At 62.5% G+C, this 15,320-nt stretch overlaps 1 protein-coding gene across 8 annotated transcripts in view; it reads right to left on the bottom strand.

Moving 5' to 3' along the window:
* RBM19 (RNA binding motif protein 19) overlaps nt 1-15,320 on the bottom strand; it is a 163,469-nt gene that overhangs the window by 69,914 nt on the left and 78,235 nt on the right. For 7 of the 8 annotated variants that reach the window (XM_037156142.2, XM_053669768.1, XM_053669766.1 and 4 more), the window contains exons 23-24: nt 15,038-15,158; nt 111-223 (exon numbers count right to left, since the gene is read on the bottom strand). In XM_037156142.2, coding sequence (XP_037012037.2) covers nt 111-223; nt 15,038-15,158 — 234 coding nt within the window. Of the gene's footprint in view, nt 1-110; nt 224-5,105; nt 5,180-15,037; nt 15,159-15,320 lie in introns of those variants that run through there. The other variant, XM_053669771.1, reaches the window with a different exon arrangement.

Raw genomic sequence — 15,320 nt, forward strand, 5'->3', positions numbered from 1 at the left:
CCGTCCCCTCTGCCCTCGGACCGCGATGGGCACTGCGCCCCGCTCACGTGGCAGGGAGCGCGGGAGCAAGAGCGGCTGTCCCTGGTCCTCAGGGCCCTGGAGTCACGTACCCGCTCGGTGCCAGCTCGCAGCTCAAGGGTTTGCTCCTCACTGTCGTTGTCACTGTCTTCCAGCTGCTCCAGGATCCCGTCCAACACCACAGACCGCTTTTTCTTTGGGGGCTCTGTGGGAGCCCAGATGGCGAGAGAGGAGAAAAGAACAGCCGAGAGGGTTGGAGGCAGGAAGCGAGAGATGGCGGGGAGGGGGGAGGGAGGGGGAGAGGGGCGAGCAGAACGGGGAGGGGCACGGGAGGATGGAAACACAAGAACAGGAAGATGGGACGTGGTGAGAGAGAGGAGACACACGAACAATAAGAAAAGATGAAAGACCAAGAGTGGAAGGGGAGGTAGGAGGGAGGAGGCGGCCAGGGGGAAGCAAGGCGGGGGGGGGGGAACCAAGGGAGAGAAGAGAGAGAGGACCGGTGAGTCTCAGCTTTGCCATGGGGGCCACCTTCCCCCATCTCCTCCCAGGGAGGGAAGGATCCCATTTGGAAGGGGAGGGAGGGAGGCCTCCCCCAGCAGCTCAGGGGTTGAGGCAGCCCTGCCTCCTGTGGGCGGACTGGCCAGGGCAAGGGCTGAGGCAACAAGGAGTCGCTGACCCTTAACCCTCTAGTACTCAGCTAGCGTGCAGTAGGTGCTCAATAAACACTGGGTGAATAGTTGCTCAAGGATTCCAGAGGAAGCCTGGAGGGAGGAGCAAGCCAGAGGTGGTTCTAATGAGAATGGGCGATTTGAGCTGGGCTTTGAAGAATGCAGAGTTCTCCATGAGGCAAAGGGAAAAGGCAAGGAGACGCACAGCATGAACTATGGAAGGGCATGGTGGGCTCAGCAAAATACATGCCCTCTGGGCCCCTAACACTATTGACTGCATACCTATTACGTGCCACAGACAGGAAGCCAAGATTTGAACCCCAGCCACACCAAAGCCCAGCCTTTCCATTTTCAAGCAAGTCTCCATTGCTGGCCAAAGAACGCCGGGGAGACAAAAGGAGGCAGCAGAGGGTGCGCTGGTCCCCCGACTGTCCGGGAAAGATACGAAGTGGGGCAGCTGGGCTTGAGGCCGGCCTGCTCGGTCCCGTCTGCTCGCCTAACCCCTCGTGAATGGCCAGCCGCCCTCACGGACAGACCTGGACTTGAACCAAGGCCGCTGTGGGCAGGCGGTTCCAATCCCCTTGGCTGCCCAGCTCCAGTGCCTCCTCTGTGAGGTCTCCCGGATGGAAGCACTGCCCCGCTGGCCTCGGGGCTGCCCCCAGGCTGTCCCTCTCACCTGGGTGCCCTCGGAGTCCAGCCCAGCGCTGGCCCCAGGGACGGGGAATCTTGGGTCTTTTCTAGGTGGTCCTGGGCACATGTCCCAGCCTTTTCAAGCCCAGTTTTTATGTCATTCTTCCCAAACTGCCTGGGACACTGACCTTTTTTCTCATCTCCACAGCTACCAGCCCCGTCTCATGGGAGATGCTGCCCCTGCCCTCACCACCGCCCGTTCTAATTCTCTACACAGAAGCCCGAGGGACCCTTCTAGAACATACAAGAGAAATCTGAAGCCCTCTGTCGATCTCCCTTGAGCCAGCCCCTCCTCCAGACATGTGCAGTGAGCTCTAGCCTCAACACCTCCATGTCTGGAGGCACCAGGCCCCAACTCACTCAAACCTCATCGGCCCCTTGGAGGACTCCCCTGGCCGCCATGGAAAAGAGGACCCCTACCCTCTACCCTGCTCCCCATGGCAGGCATCTCTGCGTGTGGGACGCTGTCCCATCCCCTCTGAGTCCCCTCTCTTTGCACACCGCCTGGTGCCTGGTGGGAGCTCAATGTTTGCCAAACGAGGAGCTGAGCGAACTGCATGGGAAGCGGGGAGGCGGCGAGCTCCCCCCTCGGTGAGGCTGCCTCCCACCTCTGCCCAGGAGCCTGGAGGCCTGGCAGCTGTACCCGTCACTGCTAATCATGAGAAGGGAGGGGCCAGGATGGGCTGAGGGCAGGGGCAGCAGCTCCCCCACCCCCTACTGAGACACCGCTTCCGTTCCTGCCCCTCCCCCATGCTCCTGGTTTCTGGATAATCGCAGGCTCTGGAGGTGCACAATGGCCTCTGAAAATTGAATTTGTGGGCAGGTAATAGGAACTGGGAAATGGAAGAGCAGCAAAATAGGGCCTGCGGGCCTGTCACTGACACCCCCTCCCAGCGACAGACACCGGGAGTGGCGGTGGGGGCGGGTAGCCGTGTCCCAGGGCCCACGGGTGGGTGCTCTGTGACCTTTGGTTGAACAAGAGAATGGCTACAGGGTGAGTAATTCTTTAAAATTAAAGCTGCTGATGTCGGAAAACAGTAAGACAATGAAGCAGCAGGGCAGGGAGGCACCCGAGATGTTACCTGGCTGGGGAAACTGAGGCCAGGAGGGAGGCGGACGCTGCTGGAACGGGCAAGACGCCAGCAGCACGTCGTCCGGGCCCCACAAGCTCCCCCACCCCTGGGGTGGGCACTGCCGCCTCGCCCCCCAGGGGGGAGGATGGAGGTGCAGAGGCCAGACCGCCCCAAAGGCCTGCAGCCAGTGCGCGGCAGCCTCCCTGCATCCAATCTGCAGCCCACACCTGCTGCTGTGTGGTGGCAGGTGGCAGCTCCCAAGGGGCCCTGCCTCGGGCGGGGACACAGCCGAGGTCATACTGGACCCCGTGGAAGGGCACAAGGTCCCACGTGTGGCTTCAGAGCGAGGCCCGCGAGGCCTCGGCCCCTTCCCAGGTGTGTGAACTCAGGCGGCACACGCGCCACCTGAGACTCAATCCCTTGTTTAAAACGGGGGAGCAGGGCGGGTCCCCCACCCCCTCCACTTCTGCGGCCAGTCTGCTGACCCCCGGAGCAGGGGGGTTCCTCCTTCCTGCAGGCTCTGGCGCCACAGCCCCACCACGGACCCAGCCCCTCTGTGCCTCCATTCCCCTAACCTGCAAAGTGGGGACCCCCTCTCCTCAGGGGGTTGCTGGGGTGGCCAAGAAGTGAAGAGAGAAACGCCCAGCCCCCGAGGGGCCCACTGACGGTGCTGAGGTCAGCATCTCCGTCTCCGGTACCGCCGCTGGGCTGCCGCGTGCCCACAGCTGGGGCCTGCCACAGGAAGGCCAGTACATCGAGGCCCAGGGAGGCACAGCCCTCCCCCACCCGGGTCGGAAAACGGAGGCGCAGAGGCACCCACCGTGTCCTGGCAGAGGCGTGGGGGGCAGGCTGCCGACTGGCTCCACGGCCGAGGACGGCTCTGTGACTTCACCACTCGGTGACCTTGGCTGAGCCCCTGCTGCTCTCTGGGCCTGTGCCTCAGGGACAAGGCAGGGCCCGTCTCCTGGGGCAACGGCAAGGACTTGCAAGAGCGTTTCGGGTCATGCGGCTACTGCTCTTGTGGGCCTGGTGTTGCTGGCTCAGGTCGGGCCCCCAGATACACCCCCCAGAGGCCACGGCAGGCCCTGAACCCCCCCCCCCCCCAAATGCCACCCAGCAGGGCCCGCCGGCGCTGCCAGCACACGGAGCCCCTGCTTGCCGGGGCAGCGGCTGCGATCCCACTTCCCCGACATCAAAAGCCTCAGTGGGTTTTCACCAAACAAACATAATGCAGAACCAGAGAAAGGTGTAAAATAAACAAACAAAACAAGCTTCGCCTTTTCTTTCAGCACTGCAGCTGCACCCGGAGATAAACAGCAAGTGAATGTCACCAACATCCGTACCCAAGAAATTAACTTGACAAAGCTCAGCCGGCCCCCAACAACCCCCCCACCGCTCTGCCCCCTCCCCCCCAACCACCATTTTGCATTTCTGGAGTTCCTATCTAATGATTTTATTTTTCAATTAATTCCTTGACAGGGTGCCAGCCCGCGTCTTGCTGCCGTCCCTGGCTGGCACTGTTGCCCCGTGTGGAAGGCACAGGCAGGCAGAGAGAAAGGCGGGGGTGGGGGGCTGTTGGAGGGCGAGAGAAGGCACTTCTGGGGGTTTGTTCCGGAGGCAGCATGTTGAGGAAAGGCAAGTGGAGAGGGGACGCGAGCATGGCTGGTCGGGGAAGGTGGGGAGAAGGCGCTGGGAAAGGGCCCCCGAGATGTGGCGGGCGTGAACCGCCAGGGAGGTGGCTTCTGAGCAGGGGTGCGTGGCGCCGGCTGCAGCCAGGCTGCTGGGTGGCCGGGGGCCGGGGCTGCACCTCTCTGGGCTGTCTGCAGTCACTGCAGGGCACCCCATGTCGAGGGCCTTAGGAGACCCAGAAAGAGCTGGCACATTTAAGGCCTGGCACCAGGTGGGTGCTCAGTCAAGGTCAGCCTCTCTGTCATTAACGAACGCTGCTTCGTTACTCCCCTCCTCTGCAAACCTGGGACCTCGAAACAGCCCCACACCCACGCGGTGGCTCTGTCACACCCTGTCCCGACGGTCACCTGCCCAAAGGGAGTGCCAACGCCAGCCACCCTCAGTTCCCTCTCTGCTCCTCTGGCACAGCGCCCGCTCTCCTCATCTCATGGGGGCCTCGAACCTTCTTGCCTTCGGTCATTCACAGCAAGTGTTCACTGAGCACATACTGTGCGCTGGGCCGGGGGCTGGTGACACAGCACCATGGAAACCCCAAAGAACACAGTGCACCACCGGCCGTGCGGGCCACGTGGGAGCCCCAGGGTGGGCAGAGCCGCAGTCTCCGACCGTTCTCTGAACGACTCGAGGTCCTTCCCACAGAACGGGCGGTGCCCGCTGCGCCAGGGTCTGTGAGACGAGGCAGCAGAGCGCGTGGCTCGGGGCCAGGTGGGCAGAGCCCAGTCAACCGAGGGCCTGGTCAGTGCTGAGGGCTGAGAGGCAGGGGTGGGGGCGGTCGGAGCCGAGAATGCCTGTGTCCTCCGTCCGAGCTCTCCTCTGGGTAGCAGGCTGGGTGGTGTCACACGAGCTGGGTGACATTACTGTCCCATTTGCCAGATGTGAAGGCAGCCACTCTGGGGTCTGGGGAAGTCACGTGGTCACATGTGGTCACAGACGCTCGCATGGGAGGCCTTGGACTCAGATCGGGCCGGGGGCCTTCTCGTCACTCCACGGTGACGCCCAGGGTCCCGGGGCTCAGCTGCCCACCCTGCAGTGGAGACACTGACCCGACCCGCCTCAAAAGGACCGCTTAGCAGGAGAGCTGTAAAACCAGTCCCAGAATGGCACCCACCTGCCTGCATCGGCAATTTTCCCAAGAGGCCAAGGGCTCTCAACCACCAGACAGAATCACCCAGAAAACCACCAGTGCCTGGACCTATCCCCTGAGGTTCTGCAGAGCTGGCACTGGCCACTGAGACCGCCGTGATCACTGCTGGTAACAAAGTGGCTGCCGAGGACCCTGGCTCCCTGGAGTGCAGGCTGACTATGCTCTGCTCTGGGCACCAGGCCCCTGTCCTGCATGTGTCCCACTGGTCACAGAGGCTGGGGAAGCCGTGAAGGAGGACAGGAAGGAGAGTGTCAGGGTTGCGGTGACTCGCTGTGCAGGAAAAGAGAAGGAACCGGGGAAGGTGGGGAGGCGGCTCCCACCCCTTCCACAGGCCTGCTGGACCCTTCAGTTTCAAGGGGCTTGGTTGACATTAGCTCCCTGCCCCCTTCTCTTGGCACAGGCCCTGGGGTTGGGGTAGAGGCTGAAAGAGAAGTGTCAACGGCGCCTCATGGGTCTCAGTAGGGTGATGTCTGTACCAGCATCATGAGTGTGGCGGCCTCTTGGGGCCAGTGGGGGCGGGATGCTGTCCAGGGGCCTGGGCGGGAGACCACCGGGAGGCCTGCGGACTGTGGCCAGAGGCAAGGCCATGCAGCAAAGGCTGCCCCGCCAGCATGTAGGACCGGGGGGTCAGACCTGATTCTTCAAGAGAAGCCGGAACCTCAAAATTTCAGGCCAAATCTGATAGCAAAAGAGTGGTGATCGGTTGAAAGAATAAATTTTTTCGTGGCTTGTAGGCAAAATAAAGATCTGTGGCTTATCGCCCATGCGGCCTCTGGATTTCTCTCCCCTCTTGTTGACCAAACCCACTGGCCTCGCTTTCAATGGTGAAGCAGTAACGACAACCTCCTCGCCCACGTTTTCCTCGGATTTCTCCCGCCGGGGCCAGCCTACGGCTTGGAATCAAAACCGGCTGCCCCCTGCTGCCAGCCACAACCTGGCGGGAAGTCCTCGCTCCCCCTGCCCGTTTGCAGCACTCTGGTCCCCAGGCCCCCGGCCCCTCGTCCAATCCTGGCCCAGCCCCTTCCCCTCCCAAGTCGCTCTGAAATCCTCCTTCTGTCAGTTTAATTCCGTGATGGATGAGGAAGAGCAGGAGAAATGGCCCGCACAGCTGGCTTCCCCGTTAGCCCTAGCAGGGAATCCTGGCCTCGCCGGCGACGGCTGAGTGAAATGTTTGCAGAACGCAGGGAACACAAGTCAATAACAATTTAGCTGGATTGGGAGCAAGTACCTTCCCGCACGGACAGCCACTCCCGGGGGAAGGGGCGCAGAGCGTGCAGGATATTGCCCGCGCGCTTGGAAGTATTTCCAAAACACCACTCAGAGAGGCTGGGGGCGACCCGGAGACACCTGCCCCAGCTTGCTCAGACTCCGTGGCGCCTGCGCGGGGAGCAGCCTCCTGCTTTGGGAGTGTGGCTCTGTCCCCACAGCCGCACGTTTGCACCCTTGCTGGCAGCTGCTGCCTGGGAGCTGCCTTGACCACACCAATTCCTGCCTCTTGATTTTTCTTCTCCCGATTCTGCCTCCACCCGCTGGACGGCTGCGGGCGTGTGCCACTGAGCGGGTCTCCAGGCCAGTTCCTGCCTCTCCCCCGGGGCCACCTACCAACACCTCAGGGAGCAGGGAGAAGAACTAAACGGGGAAGGGACCCATGTCCAAGGCCAGGGGCACATCTCCTGCAGGCCCCCTAATGCCCCTAGTGGCCCCTCCCCTCCCCTCCCCTCCCCTCCGCTGCGGGAAAGGCTGCCACAGCGAAGCCCTAAGCGGCAGAAAACAAGCGACACCCAAATGGAGGAATAAAGACGAGGCCAGGGGAGCTTACAGGCCCCGTCTGCCTCCAGGGAGCCGGAAAGAACCACGGCCAAGGGATATTTAGAATAATAAATTCTGTGACTTCACATCCTTACCCGAACTTCCCTGACTGCGATTTTTAAAGCCCGATGATTATGTTTTCATGGCCAAGATCAAGGAGGCATATTGTCAAGGGCTGGCGTGGGGATAATGGGCTCTCCTGGTCCCCGATCTTTTGAAAATGTGCCGTCTTATGAATGATTAAGTTATGGAATGGGGGGAGGGGTGGGGGAACTGGTGAACTGTTGTGGGCTTTAAATATCATCTGTGTGCGGATGACTTCCAAATTTATCTCTCAGCCCAGACTTCACTCCTGAGCTCCGAACTCATAGATCTATATGCTTGACATCTGATGGGGAGTCCTAATAGGTGTCTCAAAGCCAGGGCCCAGGGCCCCACCCCTGCCTCAGCTTCCTGGGCCTCATCATCACGTGGCACCACAGCCTCTGAGGGGCTCAGAGCAAAGGACTCTGCACCTGCCTCCACTTCCCTCTGGACTTCCCGAAGCAGGCCTGGCTGGCCCCACCTCCACCACAACCAAAGCTCAGGCCACTTGTTTCTTTCCACCCCCCACCCCCCGGCCCTGTCCAGGCCGTCACCATCATTTGCCACCACGACTACCACAGGGCCCCTGCCTCCGTTCTCGTCCCCCTGCGACGCAGGTGCCGTGGAAGCAGTGAGGAGGGGTCTGGCGGTATAAATCGGGCACAGCCCTCCCCTCCTTAAATCTTCGAGGGATGTCCTGCCGTGTCTGGAATGAAACGCAGGCTCCTGCCACACCCACAGGGAGCCCTGCTTGTTTCCAACAGCTCCCCCCCTGGACTCGTTCTCTCTCCACAGTGGCCTGCTGGGAACATACTTCTGCCCCAGGGCCTTTGCACCTGCGCTAACCGCTGCCTGAAGTGGCTCCCCCCAAATCGCTGGTGGGGCTGGCTCCTCCGTGTCCCATGAGAGTCCTGAGCCCCAGCCAGACTTCCAAACGCTGCATCTGAAACCTGCCCTCCCCACCCCACTCCTTTCCGCCTTCCTCGGAAGGGCCTGCTCCTGTCCAGCTCTGTTGTTACCAACTTTCCCTTTCATCATCTGTCTCTCCCGCACAGGCATCAGGGCCCATGTGTGCTGCTCTGTCCTCGGTGCTGAGTGAGGCTTGGTACCGGGGACAGTCAGGTGCTGAGTGAAGGGAGGAGAGGCAATGGAGGGGCAGCACAGCGATGGGGCCCCTCTCCAGGGCGAGCGGAGCCCGGGCACAGAGGACATCCGCCAGCGGGCGGGGTGCAGCCATGTGGCCCCTGGGATCCTGTGCTCTCAGGGAAGAGGGAATTGTGGTGGAATCAGCCACCCATCACTTTTGGATAAAATAAAAAGAGCCATTTCACAAGGCTTAGAGGCTCTAAACTTCTTCTGTACAGGGTGAAGCAGCCAAGATTCTAGGTTTTTTGGACCACAGGGTCTCTGTCACAACCACTCAACTCTGCCCTCCCCTGGTGAGACTGCAGCCCCAGCCCTATGTGCGCACATGGGCGTGGCTGTGAACCCAAAACTGCATTCACAAAAAGGCTGCAGGCCGTGTGCAGCTGTAGTTTGCAACCACTGGCTGGTCTGGACTGGGCATCAGGTCAGACCGAGGGGCACAATCTGGGACTTAGGGACAGCGGGGATGTAGTGAGTTGGTGAAGCAGGGCTGTGTGTTCTGTAATGTACTGAGCTGTGTGCCCTCAGGCAAGTCACTAGACCTCTCTGGGCCTCCACGTGCACCTGGGACCCAAGGGAACGGCGCCCTCTCCGGGAGTTGAGGCTGCAAGGAGACCGGGTGCCCGAAACCACTCTGCGCGGCCCGGCACAGGCAGGTCTCTGCTGAAGCTCTTCCCTGCTCTTCCTCCGTCACCTGTCCTGAGCTTTGCTGAGTGTCACAGGCCACCTCTTTTCAGCCTGGCGGTGCTCCCAGGCTCTCGGGGAGGCTCACCTGCTTTCCGACCCCCAGGGCTCCAGGGCAGGCTGACCGCCTAACCAGCCATGGGGCTTGGGGCACACTGTCCCGCCTGGGGGGGGCACTGAAGACAGACCGAGCTGGCACTAGCGCACATTCCACGTTCCACTAGAAGGGGCTGAGCTGATGACAGGCTCTTAGTCACACTTGTTTATTCCCCAACAGTGAGCCAGGCCCACTCGTAACAGACATGGGGCCACGGCAGGGGCGTGGCCAGGGCCTTGCGCCATGTGGGGTGAAGCCTCGTGGGGAGAGGAGATGCCAGGTGCACCCAGAGTGGCAGGAGGAGGAGGTGAGGGGTGTGCTGGGGGAAGTCAGAAGAGGGGCGTCGGGGACAAGCCAAGTCTCTGACACTCTGAAGGCTCAGGCGTGAGGACGGCTGAGGGGACGGGGCTCCCGCACAGTCATGCTCCTCCCGTCTGCTGGGAGGGCACGTGTGTGCCTGAGGCCAGTAACCAGCGGACAAGCGCCCCATCTGCGTCTGGCTGGGCGCGGGCTGGGGCTGGGGCCGCTGCCAGCCACTCGCCCTGCAGGTTGTGTTGGGGCTCCCAGCTCCGGAGGTGAACAGTGCAGGCGCTAATCACAGCCCACCCGCCCGCCCGGAACAAGGCAATGCGGGGAAGCTGAGCCACACTCCCGGCCAAATGAAAGCCCGCCTGCCTGCGCCTCCCCGGCTGAGCGTGCTCGGGCACGGACGGCTCCGCGGGCGAACCGCTCCCGCGCCATTATGTTCTCCGGGCGCACTCGCAGGCCCCGTGGCCGGCCAGGCCCTGAAAGCTTCTCCACGCCGCGGCCCCGCTGGTCTGTGACGCGCTTGGGAAGAAAAGGACACAGCCAGCGGCCGACTTTCCTCTGTCTTCGCTCCTCGCTCTCTCCACCCTCCCGCATGCAAGGCTGCACTTCAGCTGCCGGGGAGGCCCCCCCCCCCCAGGTGGAGGTTGGGAAGACGGAGGCTGGGCTGGGAAGGGGGGCGGGGCAGCACCGTTCTGGGCAACCACGGCTGTCTTACTCTTCCACAAGCACCTCTGTCCAGTGTCCAGGGCTTTGCCTAGTCAGGGTCACTTTTCAAATGACACTGAAAGACCTGTTCTTCGGTGTCCAATTTCACGGGTGTTTCTTAGGCATCAACTCACATCGAAAACAGGACCCTGCCCTCATCCAGGGACAATGGATGAAATAACGGTTTCCTCCTGGGGGTGGGAAGTACTGGTGGGGGGCGGTTAAAACCACACCAGCTCCTTCTGGCTGGCAGTGAGGGACCCCAGATAAACTGCGAGCACCAGACTGGGCGCCCGGCTCGTTTATTTGCCTAAATGGCCCCGAATGGCAAGACATTGGGAACGCTCCGTGTCACCGCCACCGCGTCCTAAGAGCCTGCTATGGGCCACACCCAGGGCTGGGCACGTGAGCCCCGGGGGACCAGAAGACATCCGGGATCAGATGCAAACACACCTGAGCCCGAGTGTTAGGCGTACTTGTATCCGCTGCCTCACACTCACACTCGCACAGAAGCACGCTCCACACTGTCCAGGCTCATAACCGCCCTGGCTCCCCCACACATCTCAGTCCTCTGCCCACACCGTGCCCTTCCACAGCCTGGGCCAACTAGCATGCGAGAGAGACAGGGGCTGCTCCCAGTGGCCCGGACGAGGGAGCAGAACCAGTCCCCGCAGGGGAGGGAAGGGTGGACGGCATCTGTGACATGCTCACCACGTGCCGGGGGCTCTGAGACCTCGTCTCCTTTGAGGCTTGTAATTCCCCTAATGAGGCAGGCACCCTGGTCCCATTTTACAGATGACAAAGCTGAGGCCAAGTGACCTGCCCCGGGCACAGAGCAGGTAAGGGGACACATGCTAGAATGAAATGCAAGGCTGGCAACACCCACTGACAGGACGACTTGTCCGGCAGGATGGCCAACAGCTCAGGTCTGACTCCCGACTCAGCCGCTAATAGCTGGGTGCCCCCAGGTTAGCTTTCTGCTCCCCCGCAACTGGAGCTCATCAGGGACCTGACGGAGGAGCGGGAGGCTGGTCCCAGGGCCGGGCAGCTCCCAGGCAACCAGGGAGCAGCTGGTCTGCTGGAGACGCTGACCCCAAGCACAGGGATGAAACGTGGGTAACTGCACCGACTGTCCCTGCCACACGAGAGCTTTGGCTGAGGCCGACACACCCCTCTCTCCACCCCAGCCTCCCACCTCCCACTGTCCCGGAGCTGCCTGGCACTCAGGCTGGGCAGACGGGGCTCCGGGCTCCACCTGAGAGCTGAGCACTTTCCTGGCAGAGCTTAGGGCCAGGGTGGGGACGGGCCGGATCCCGCCTGCCCTGTGTCTACCAGGCCCCGGAGCTCTGAGCAGTGCAGGTTTCGGCACAAGTGAGCACTTCCTGCCACAGGGGAGGGTGCGAAGGGGCAGGGGAGGGGACAGGGTTCAGCCAGGAGGGCAGGGGCCAGCAGCCTCACTTGGAACAAACACTCAGGGCTGCCGCAGGCACCTCCTGTTGCCTGCAGAGGTCGGCCAATGGGGTGGGTTGGTGAGAGGGGCTGACATTTCCAGGGTGCCTGCCCCCACCCCTCCCGTGTCCTGATTACTTGGGCAGGCTGAATGGAGGAGTCACAGAGCACGGGCCGGGTGGCCAGACGGCTTCCAGCTCCGACCGCCTGTGTGCACTGGGCAGGTTACTGCACCTCCGTGCGCGTGGGTCCTCCCGTCTGGCAAACGTGGAGAAGGAGAGCGTCCACCTCCTGCCCGTGCCGTGTGGGTTAAAAAGAAGGCAGCCCGTGCCCTTCCGTTGTCCCCCTGATCATCTTCTCAAGGACTGCAGAAACTGCACCGGCGCCTCCCTCACTGTGCAAGGGACCTGGAAGCCCAGACGGCATGAGGACCTGTCCCCGGACACTCAGCCAGGGAGCCGCTGAGGCCAGGGCTTGCTGACTTTGGCGTCAACGCCCTTTGTCCCAAAGCGAAGCGCTGGGGACCGGGAGCTCATAGAAAATGTGATGACAAGAGATCCTCTTGCCAGACAGGCACACACGCGTGCCTGTGCACACGCGCACAGCATTTCTGGGGCTCACAGCCGTTCTGATGCCAGACCACCCGAGGGCTCTAGGACCCAGGAACACGGGTTTCATGGACTCAGCTTAAACAACCTTGTCCTCTAGTTTGCTGTGTTCTGGATGGAACATTCTTTCATTTTCAAAGGATCGCTGTGCACGTCTCTGGAAAAGAGCACCATAAAAACAGGAGTTTCCTTCCAGGCTCTTCGGCCCCCAAACTCGCTGGCCACCTTGTGCCACCTCTTCGTGCCCCACACAGGTGAGAGGCCAGCCTGGAGCCTGGAGCTCGGCTGTGCTTGCTGGGACCCCTCCAGGCATGTGGCACCACGAGGACGTCCTGCTTCCTGTCCCAGCGTGCACTGCTGCCCCTGCCCTCTGAAAACCCGGCCCCCACCCCAGCCGCATGCCCTGATGCTTGCCACCAGATCTGTCCTCTGTCCTGCTGTGTCCCCAGAAGGTGTCACTAGAGTCCTGGCCCTCTGGCTTAGGAGTAGAACAGGCCAACAGGAGACCTGGCGGGCGAGCAGAGGACAGGGAGCACCGAGAGCCCCTCCCCAGGAGGGGGACCCCGGGGGGCGGGAGGGTGATGGCTCCTCACCGCTGCTCACCCCTGGCCCCCACATCTCTGTGAGCAGCCCCTGCACCAGGGGCGCTTCCTGCCAACCCTCAGGGCAAGTCCCAGCTGGGACAGGGTTGGTTGGGGGGTCATCTTCCGCTCAGGGCCGGCCCCTCCAGAAGCCGGGAGGGCGGTGCGCCTCCGGAGGGGCTCGTAAGGAGCCCGGACACCTGGTGTGGCTCCGACAGCCCCCTGGCTGGCCTCGGGGGCTCGCCCCACCTCTGGACTCTGCTTCCTCGTCTGGACGCGGGGCAATGTACTGCGCACACCACAGGGCTTCCACGAGGCCCTGACAGTGTGCGGCGCCATGTGACGTTTCCCATCACAATTTATTACTCATTCCCTCAACTTCCGGAAGGAGCCCTGCAGTTCTGGGTGCAGGGTCTGGATGAGTCGGTGAAGGAAGCCACAGAGCGGACGCTGGGGCAGCCCCAGGCCTCTGACAGTGGCACTGGCTGGAATAGTGTGTGGGGGGGGGAAGGGCAGGGGAGAGCGGCTCTAGTGTTTGTCAGGTCCAGTCTCGGCTCTGCCCCTTTGTACCCGAGTGACCTTGGGCACAACAGCGCTGAGCCTCAGTTTCTGTTTGTAAAAGGAGACAGCGTGTGCCACATCCCGAGGGTGGCCCCCCCACAGAGCACGTCCCTCACAAATGACAGCCGTCAGGGGTCACTTCAGTGCTTGCTGGGTCTCAATTCTCTCACCCCTCAAACGGGGCTGTCACCTCACGGGGCGAGTGGGGACTCGACGGGGAGATGCTGCCCGAGTTGCACCGTTACTGCATCTGTCCCGTCTGGAGAGCCAATCACACGGAAACGCTCCCGAGGTGGGGAGGCAGTCAGCATGTCTGCGGAGCTCAATCTATCGAAGGGGCTTCTCTCCAGTGCCGGGGCCGAAGTGCTGAGCCCGCACTCCTCACTGGCCCCGGGGGTGGGTGCCAGGGGCCTGGGGAGTCCCTTACACAAACATTTGCCGATGGTGCATTTGGGCCTGTCCATGGCTGTCGATACGGACAGGTTTTCTCTCTGCACGGCAGGATATGGGGGCTTACCGAGTTGTGAGCCAGCAACTATGTTCTTAGCCCTGATTTCTCTGGATTCTGGTCCCTCCACTTAGGACTGATGGCCAGGCCCAGGGGGCCCAGAGAGGGACTGAACAGTGACAGAGATGAGCATGCGGCTGCTCACAAGAGCAGCCCTGGACACTGGCCACTACGCTGCTGCCTGATCTGGGCAGCCAAGTGTGACCAGCGGGGACGGCAAATGATCCGGTCCTGGGTCCGAGCTCCCCCTCTGCCGACGAGTGGGGCAAAGGTGGGTTTCGCAGCCAATGCCCCCAGACTGTCCCCAGGTGACAGCCCCCAGCTGCCTGGTGGGAATGGGGACAGTGCGGGGAGCAGCGCAGGTGCTGGAGCAATGCTGCTCGTCCAGGAGAGCACCGAGGGTTGGGCGACTGCGGGTCGTGCGGGGACTCCCAGGTGGACAGCGGCGACGTGCCACCCGTGACATCGGAGCACCGAGGGAGACGCCACGGGGGGCCACTGAGCCCCTCCGAACAGCCAGCCTCCCCAGCCCTCGCCACCTGCCCCTCTGCCACATGCCGTGCTCACGCCGACCCCGGGGTCCCTTTGCCCAGGCAGCTCTCGCCTGGGCACGAATGTCACCTCTGTGGGGGGCCTTCCTGCACCACCTGCTCGCACAGCGTGCCCAGCCTCCTCCACCTGGACCCACAGTCCCACTAGGTCACGGCCGCACCCCCAGCCTGAGGGCAGAGCAGGTGCTCCCCGCCAGCCTCCGGGGAGGGACCAAACAGTCGGCGAGCTCACGTGACACCGCAGAGGTGTGTAAGAGGAGTTAGGTGCTGCCACCATTGGGGCCTTGGTGGGAAGCGGGTGGTCCTTAAATTGGGTAGCCAGGGAGGGTCTAGTAAAGGGGGGCAGGGAAATTGGAGTGAGTGGCCCCTGGGCCAGCCAGTGGAACCTGGGCAGACAGTACTTGGAGAGGCCGCAGGGTGCGAGCCCCCGGTGGGAGTGCCAGCTGGCTGTCACGGCCGCGGGGGAAGGGAGCGGGGCAGTGGGCTCCCTGGCCCATTCTCCTTCTCTCCCCTTTCCTGCCAGGCCTCCCAATGAACTGACCAGAAGCCCAAAGGGCCTGGAGGCTCCTGATGCATCCCCCACTGCCCCCCCCCAAGTGCCTCCGGGTGCTCTAGCCCCGAGGCCTGTGGGACTCACCCCAGCAGCCCCGCTGCTCTTACCGTGGAAGCGCTCGGCCGTCTTCCGCCGCAGGGCCTGCAAGGTCGCCTCGGAGTCGGCCCACTCCAGGACTAGCCTCCGGCCGTACAAGTGGGTGCTGTGACACAGGGCGTTGAAGGCCCTCTGCAGGGGCAGGGACGAGAGACAAAGCACAGCGCGTCAGCTAAGACCTTGCCCTGGCCGCTCCACTGTGCCCCCCATCCACCCGTGCTGGCACCGCAGACTCTGAGGCTGGCTTCCAGTCCGAGTGACACCTGCCCGGCACGTCTTAGTTCCTGGGTTCCG

Source organism: Artibeus jamaicensis, unplaced genomic scaffold (genome assembly GCF_021234435.1).
Source record: "Artibeus jamaicensis isolate MK-2021 breed Jamaican fruit bat unplaced genomic scaffold, CSHL_Jam_final contig_525, whole genome shotgun sequence".
Taxonomy (NCBI): Eukaryota; Metazoa; Chordata; class Mammalia; order Chiroptera; family Phyllostomidae; genus Artibeus; species Artibeus jamaicensis.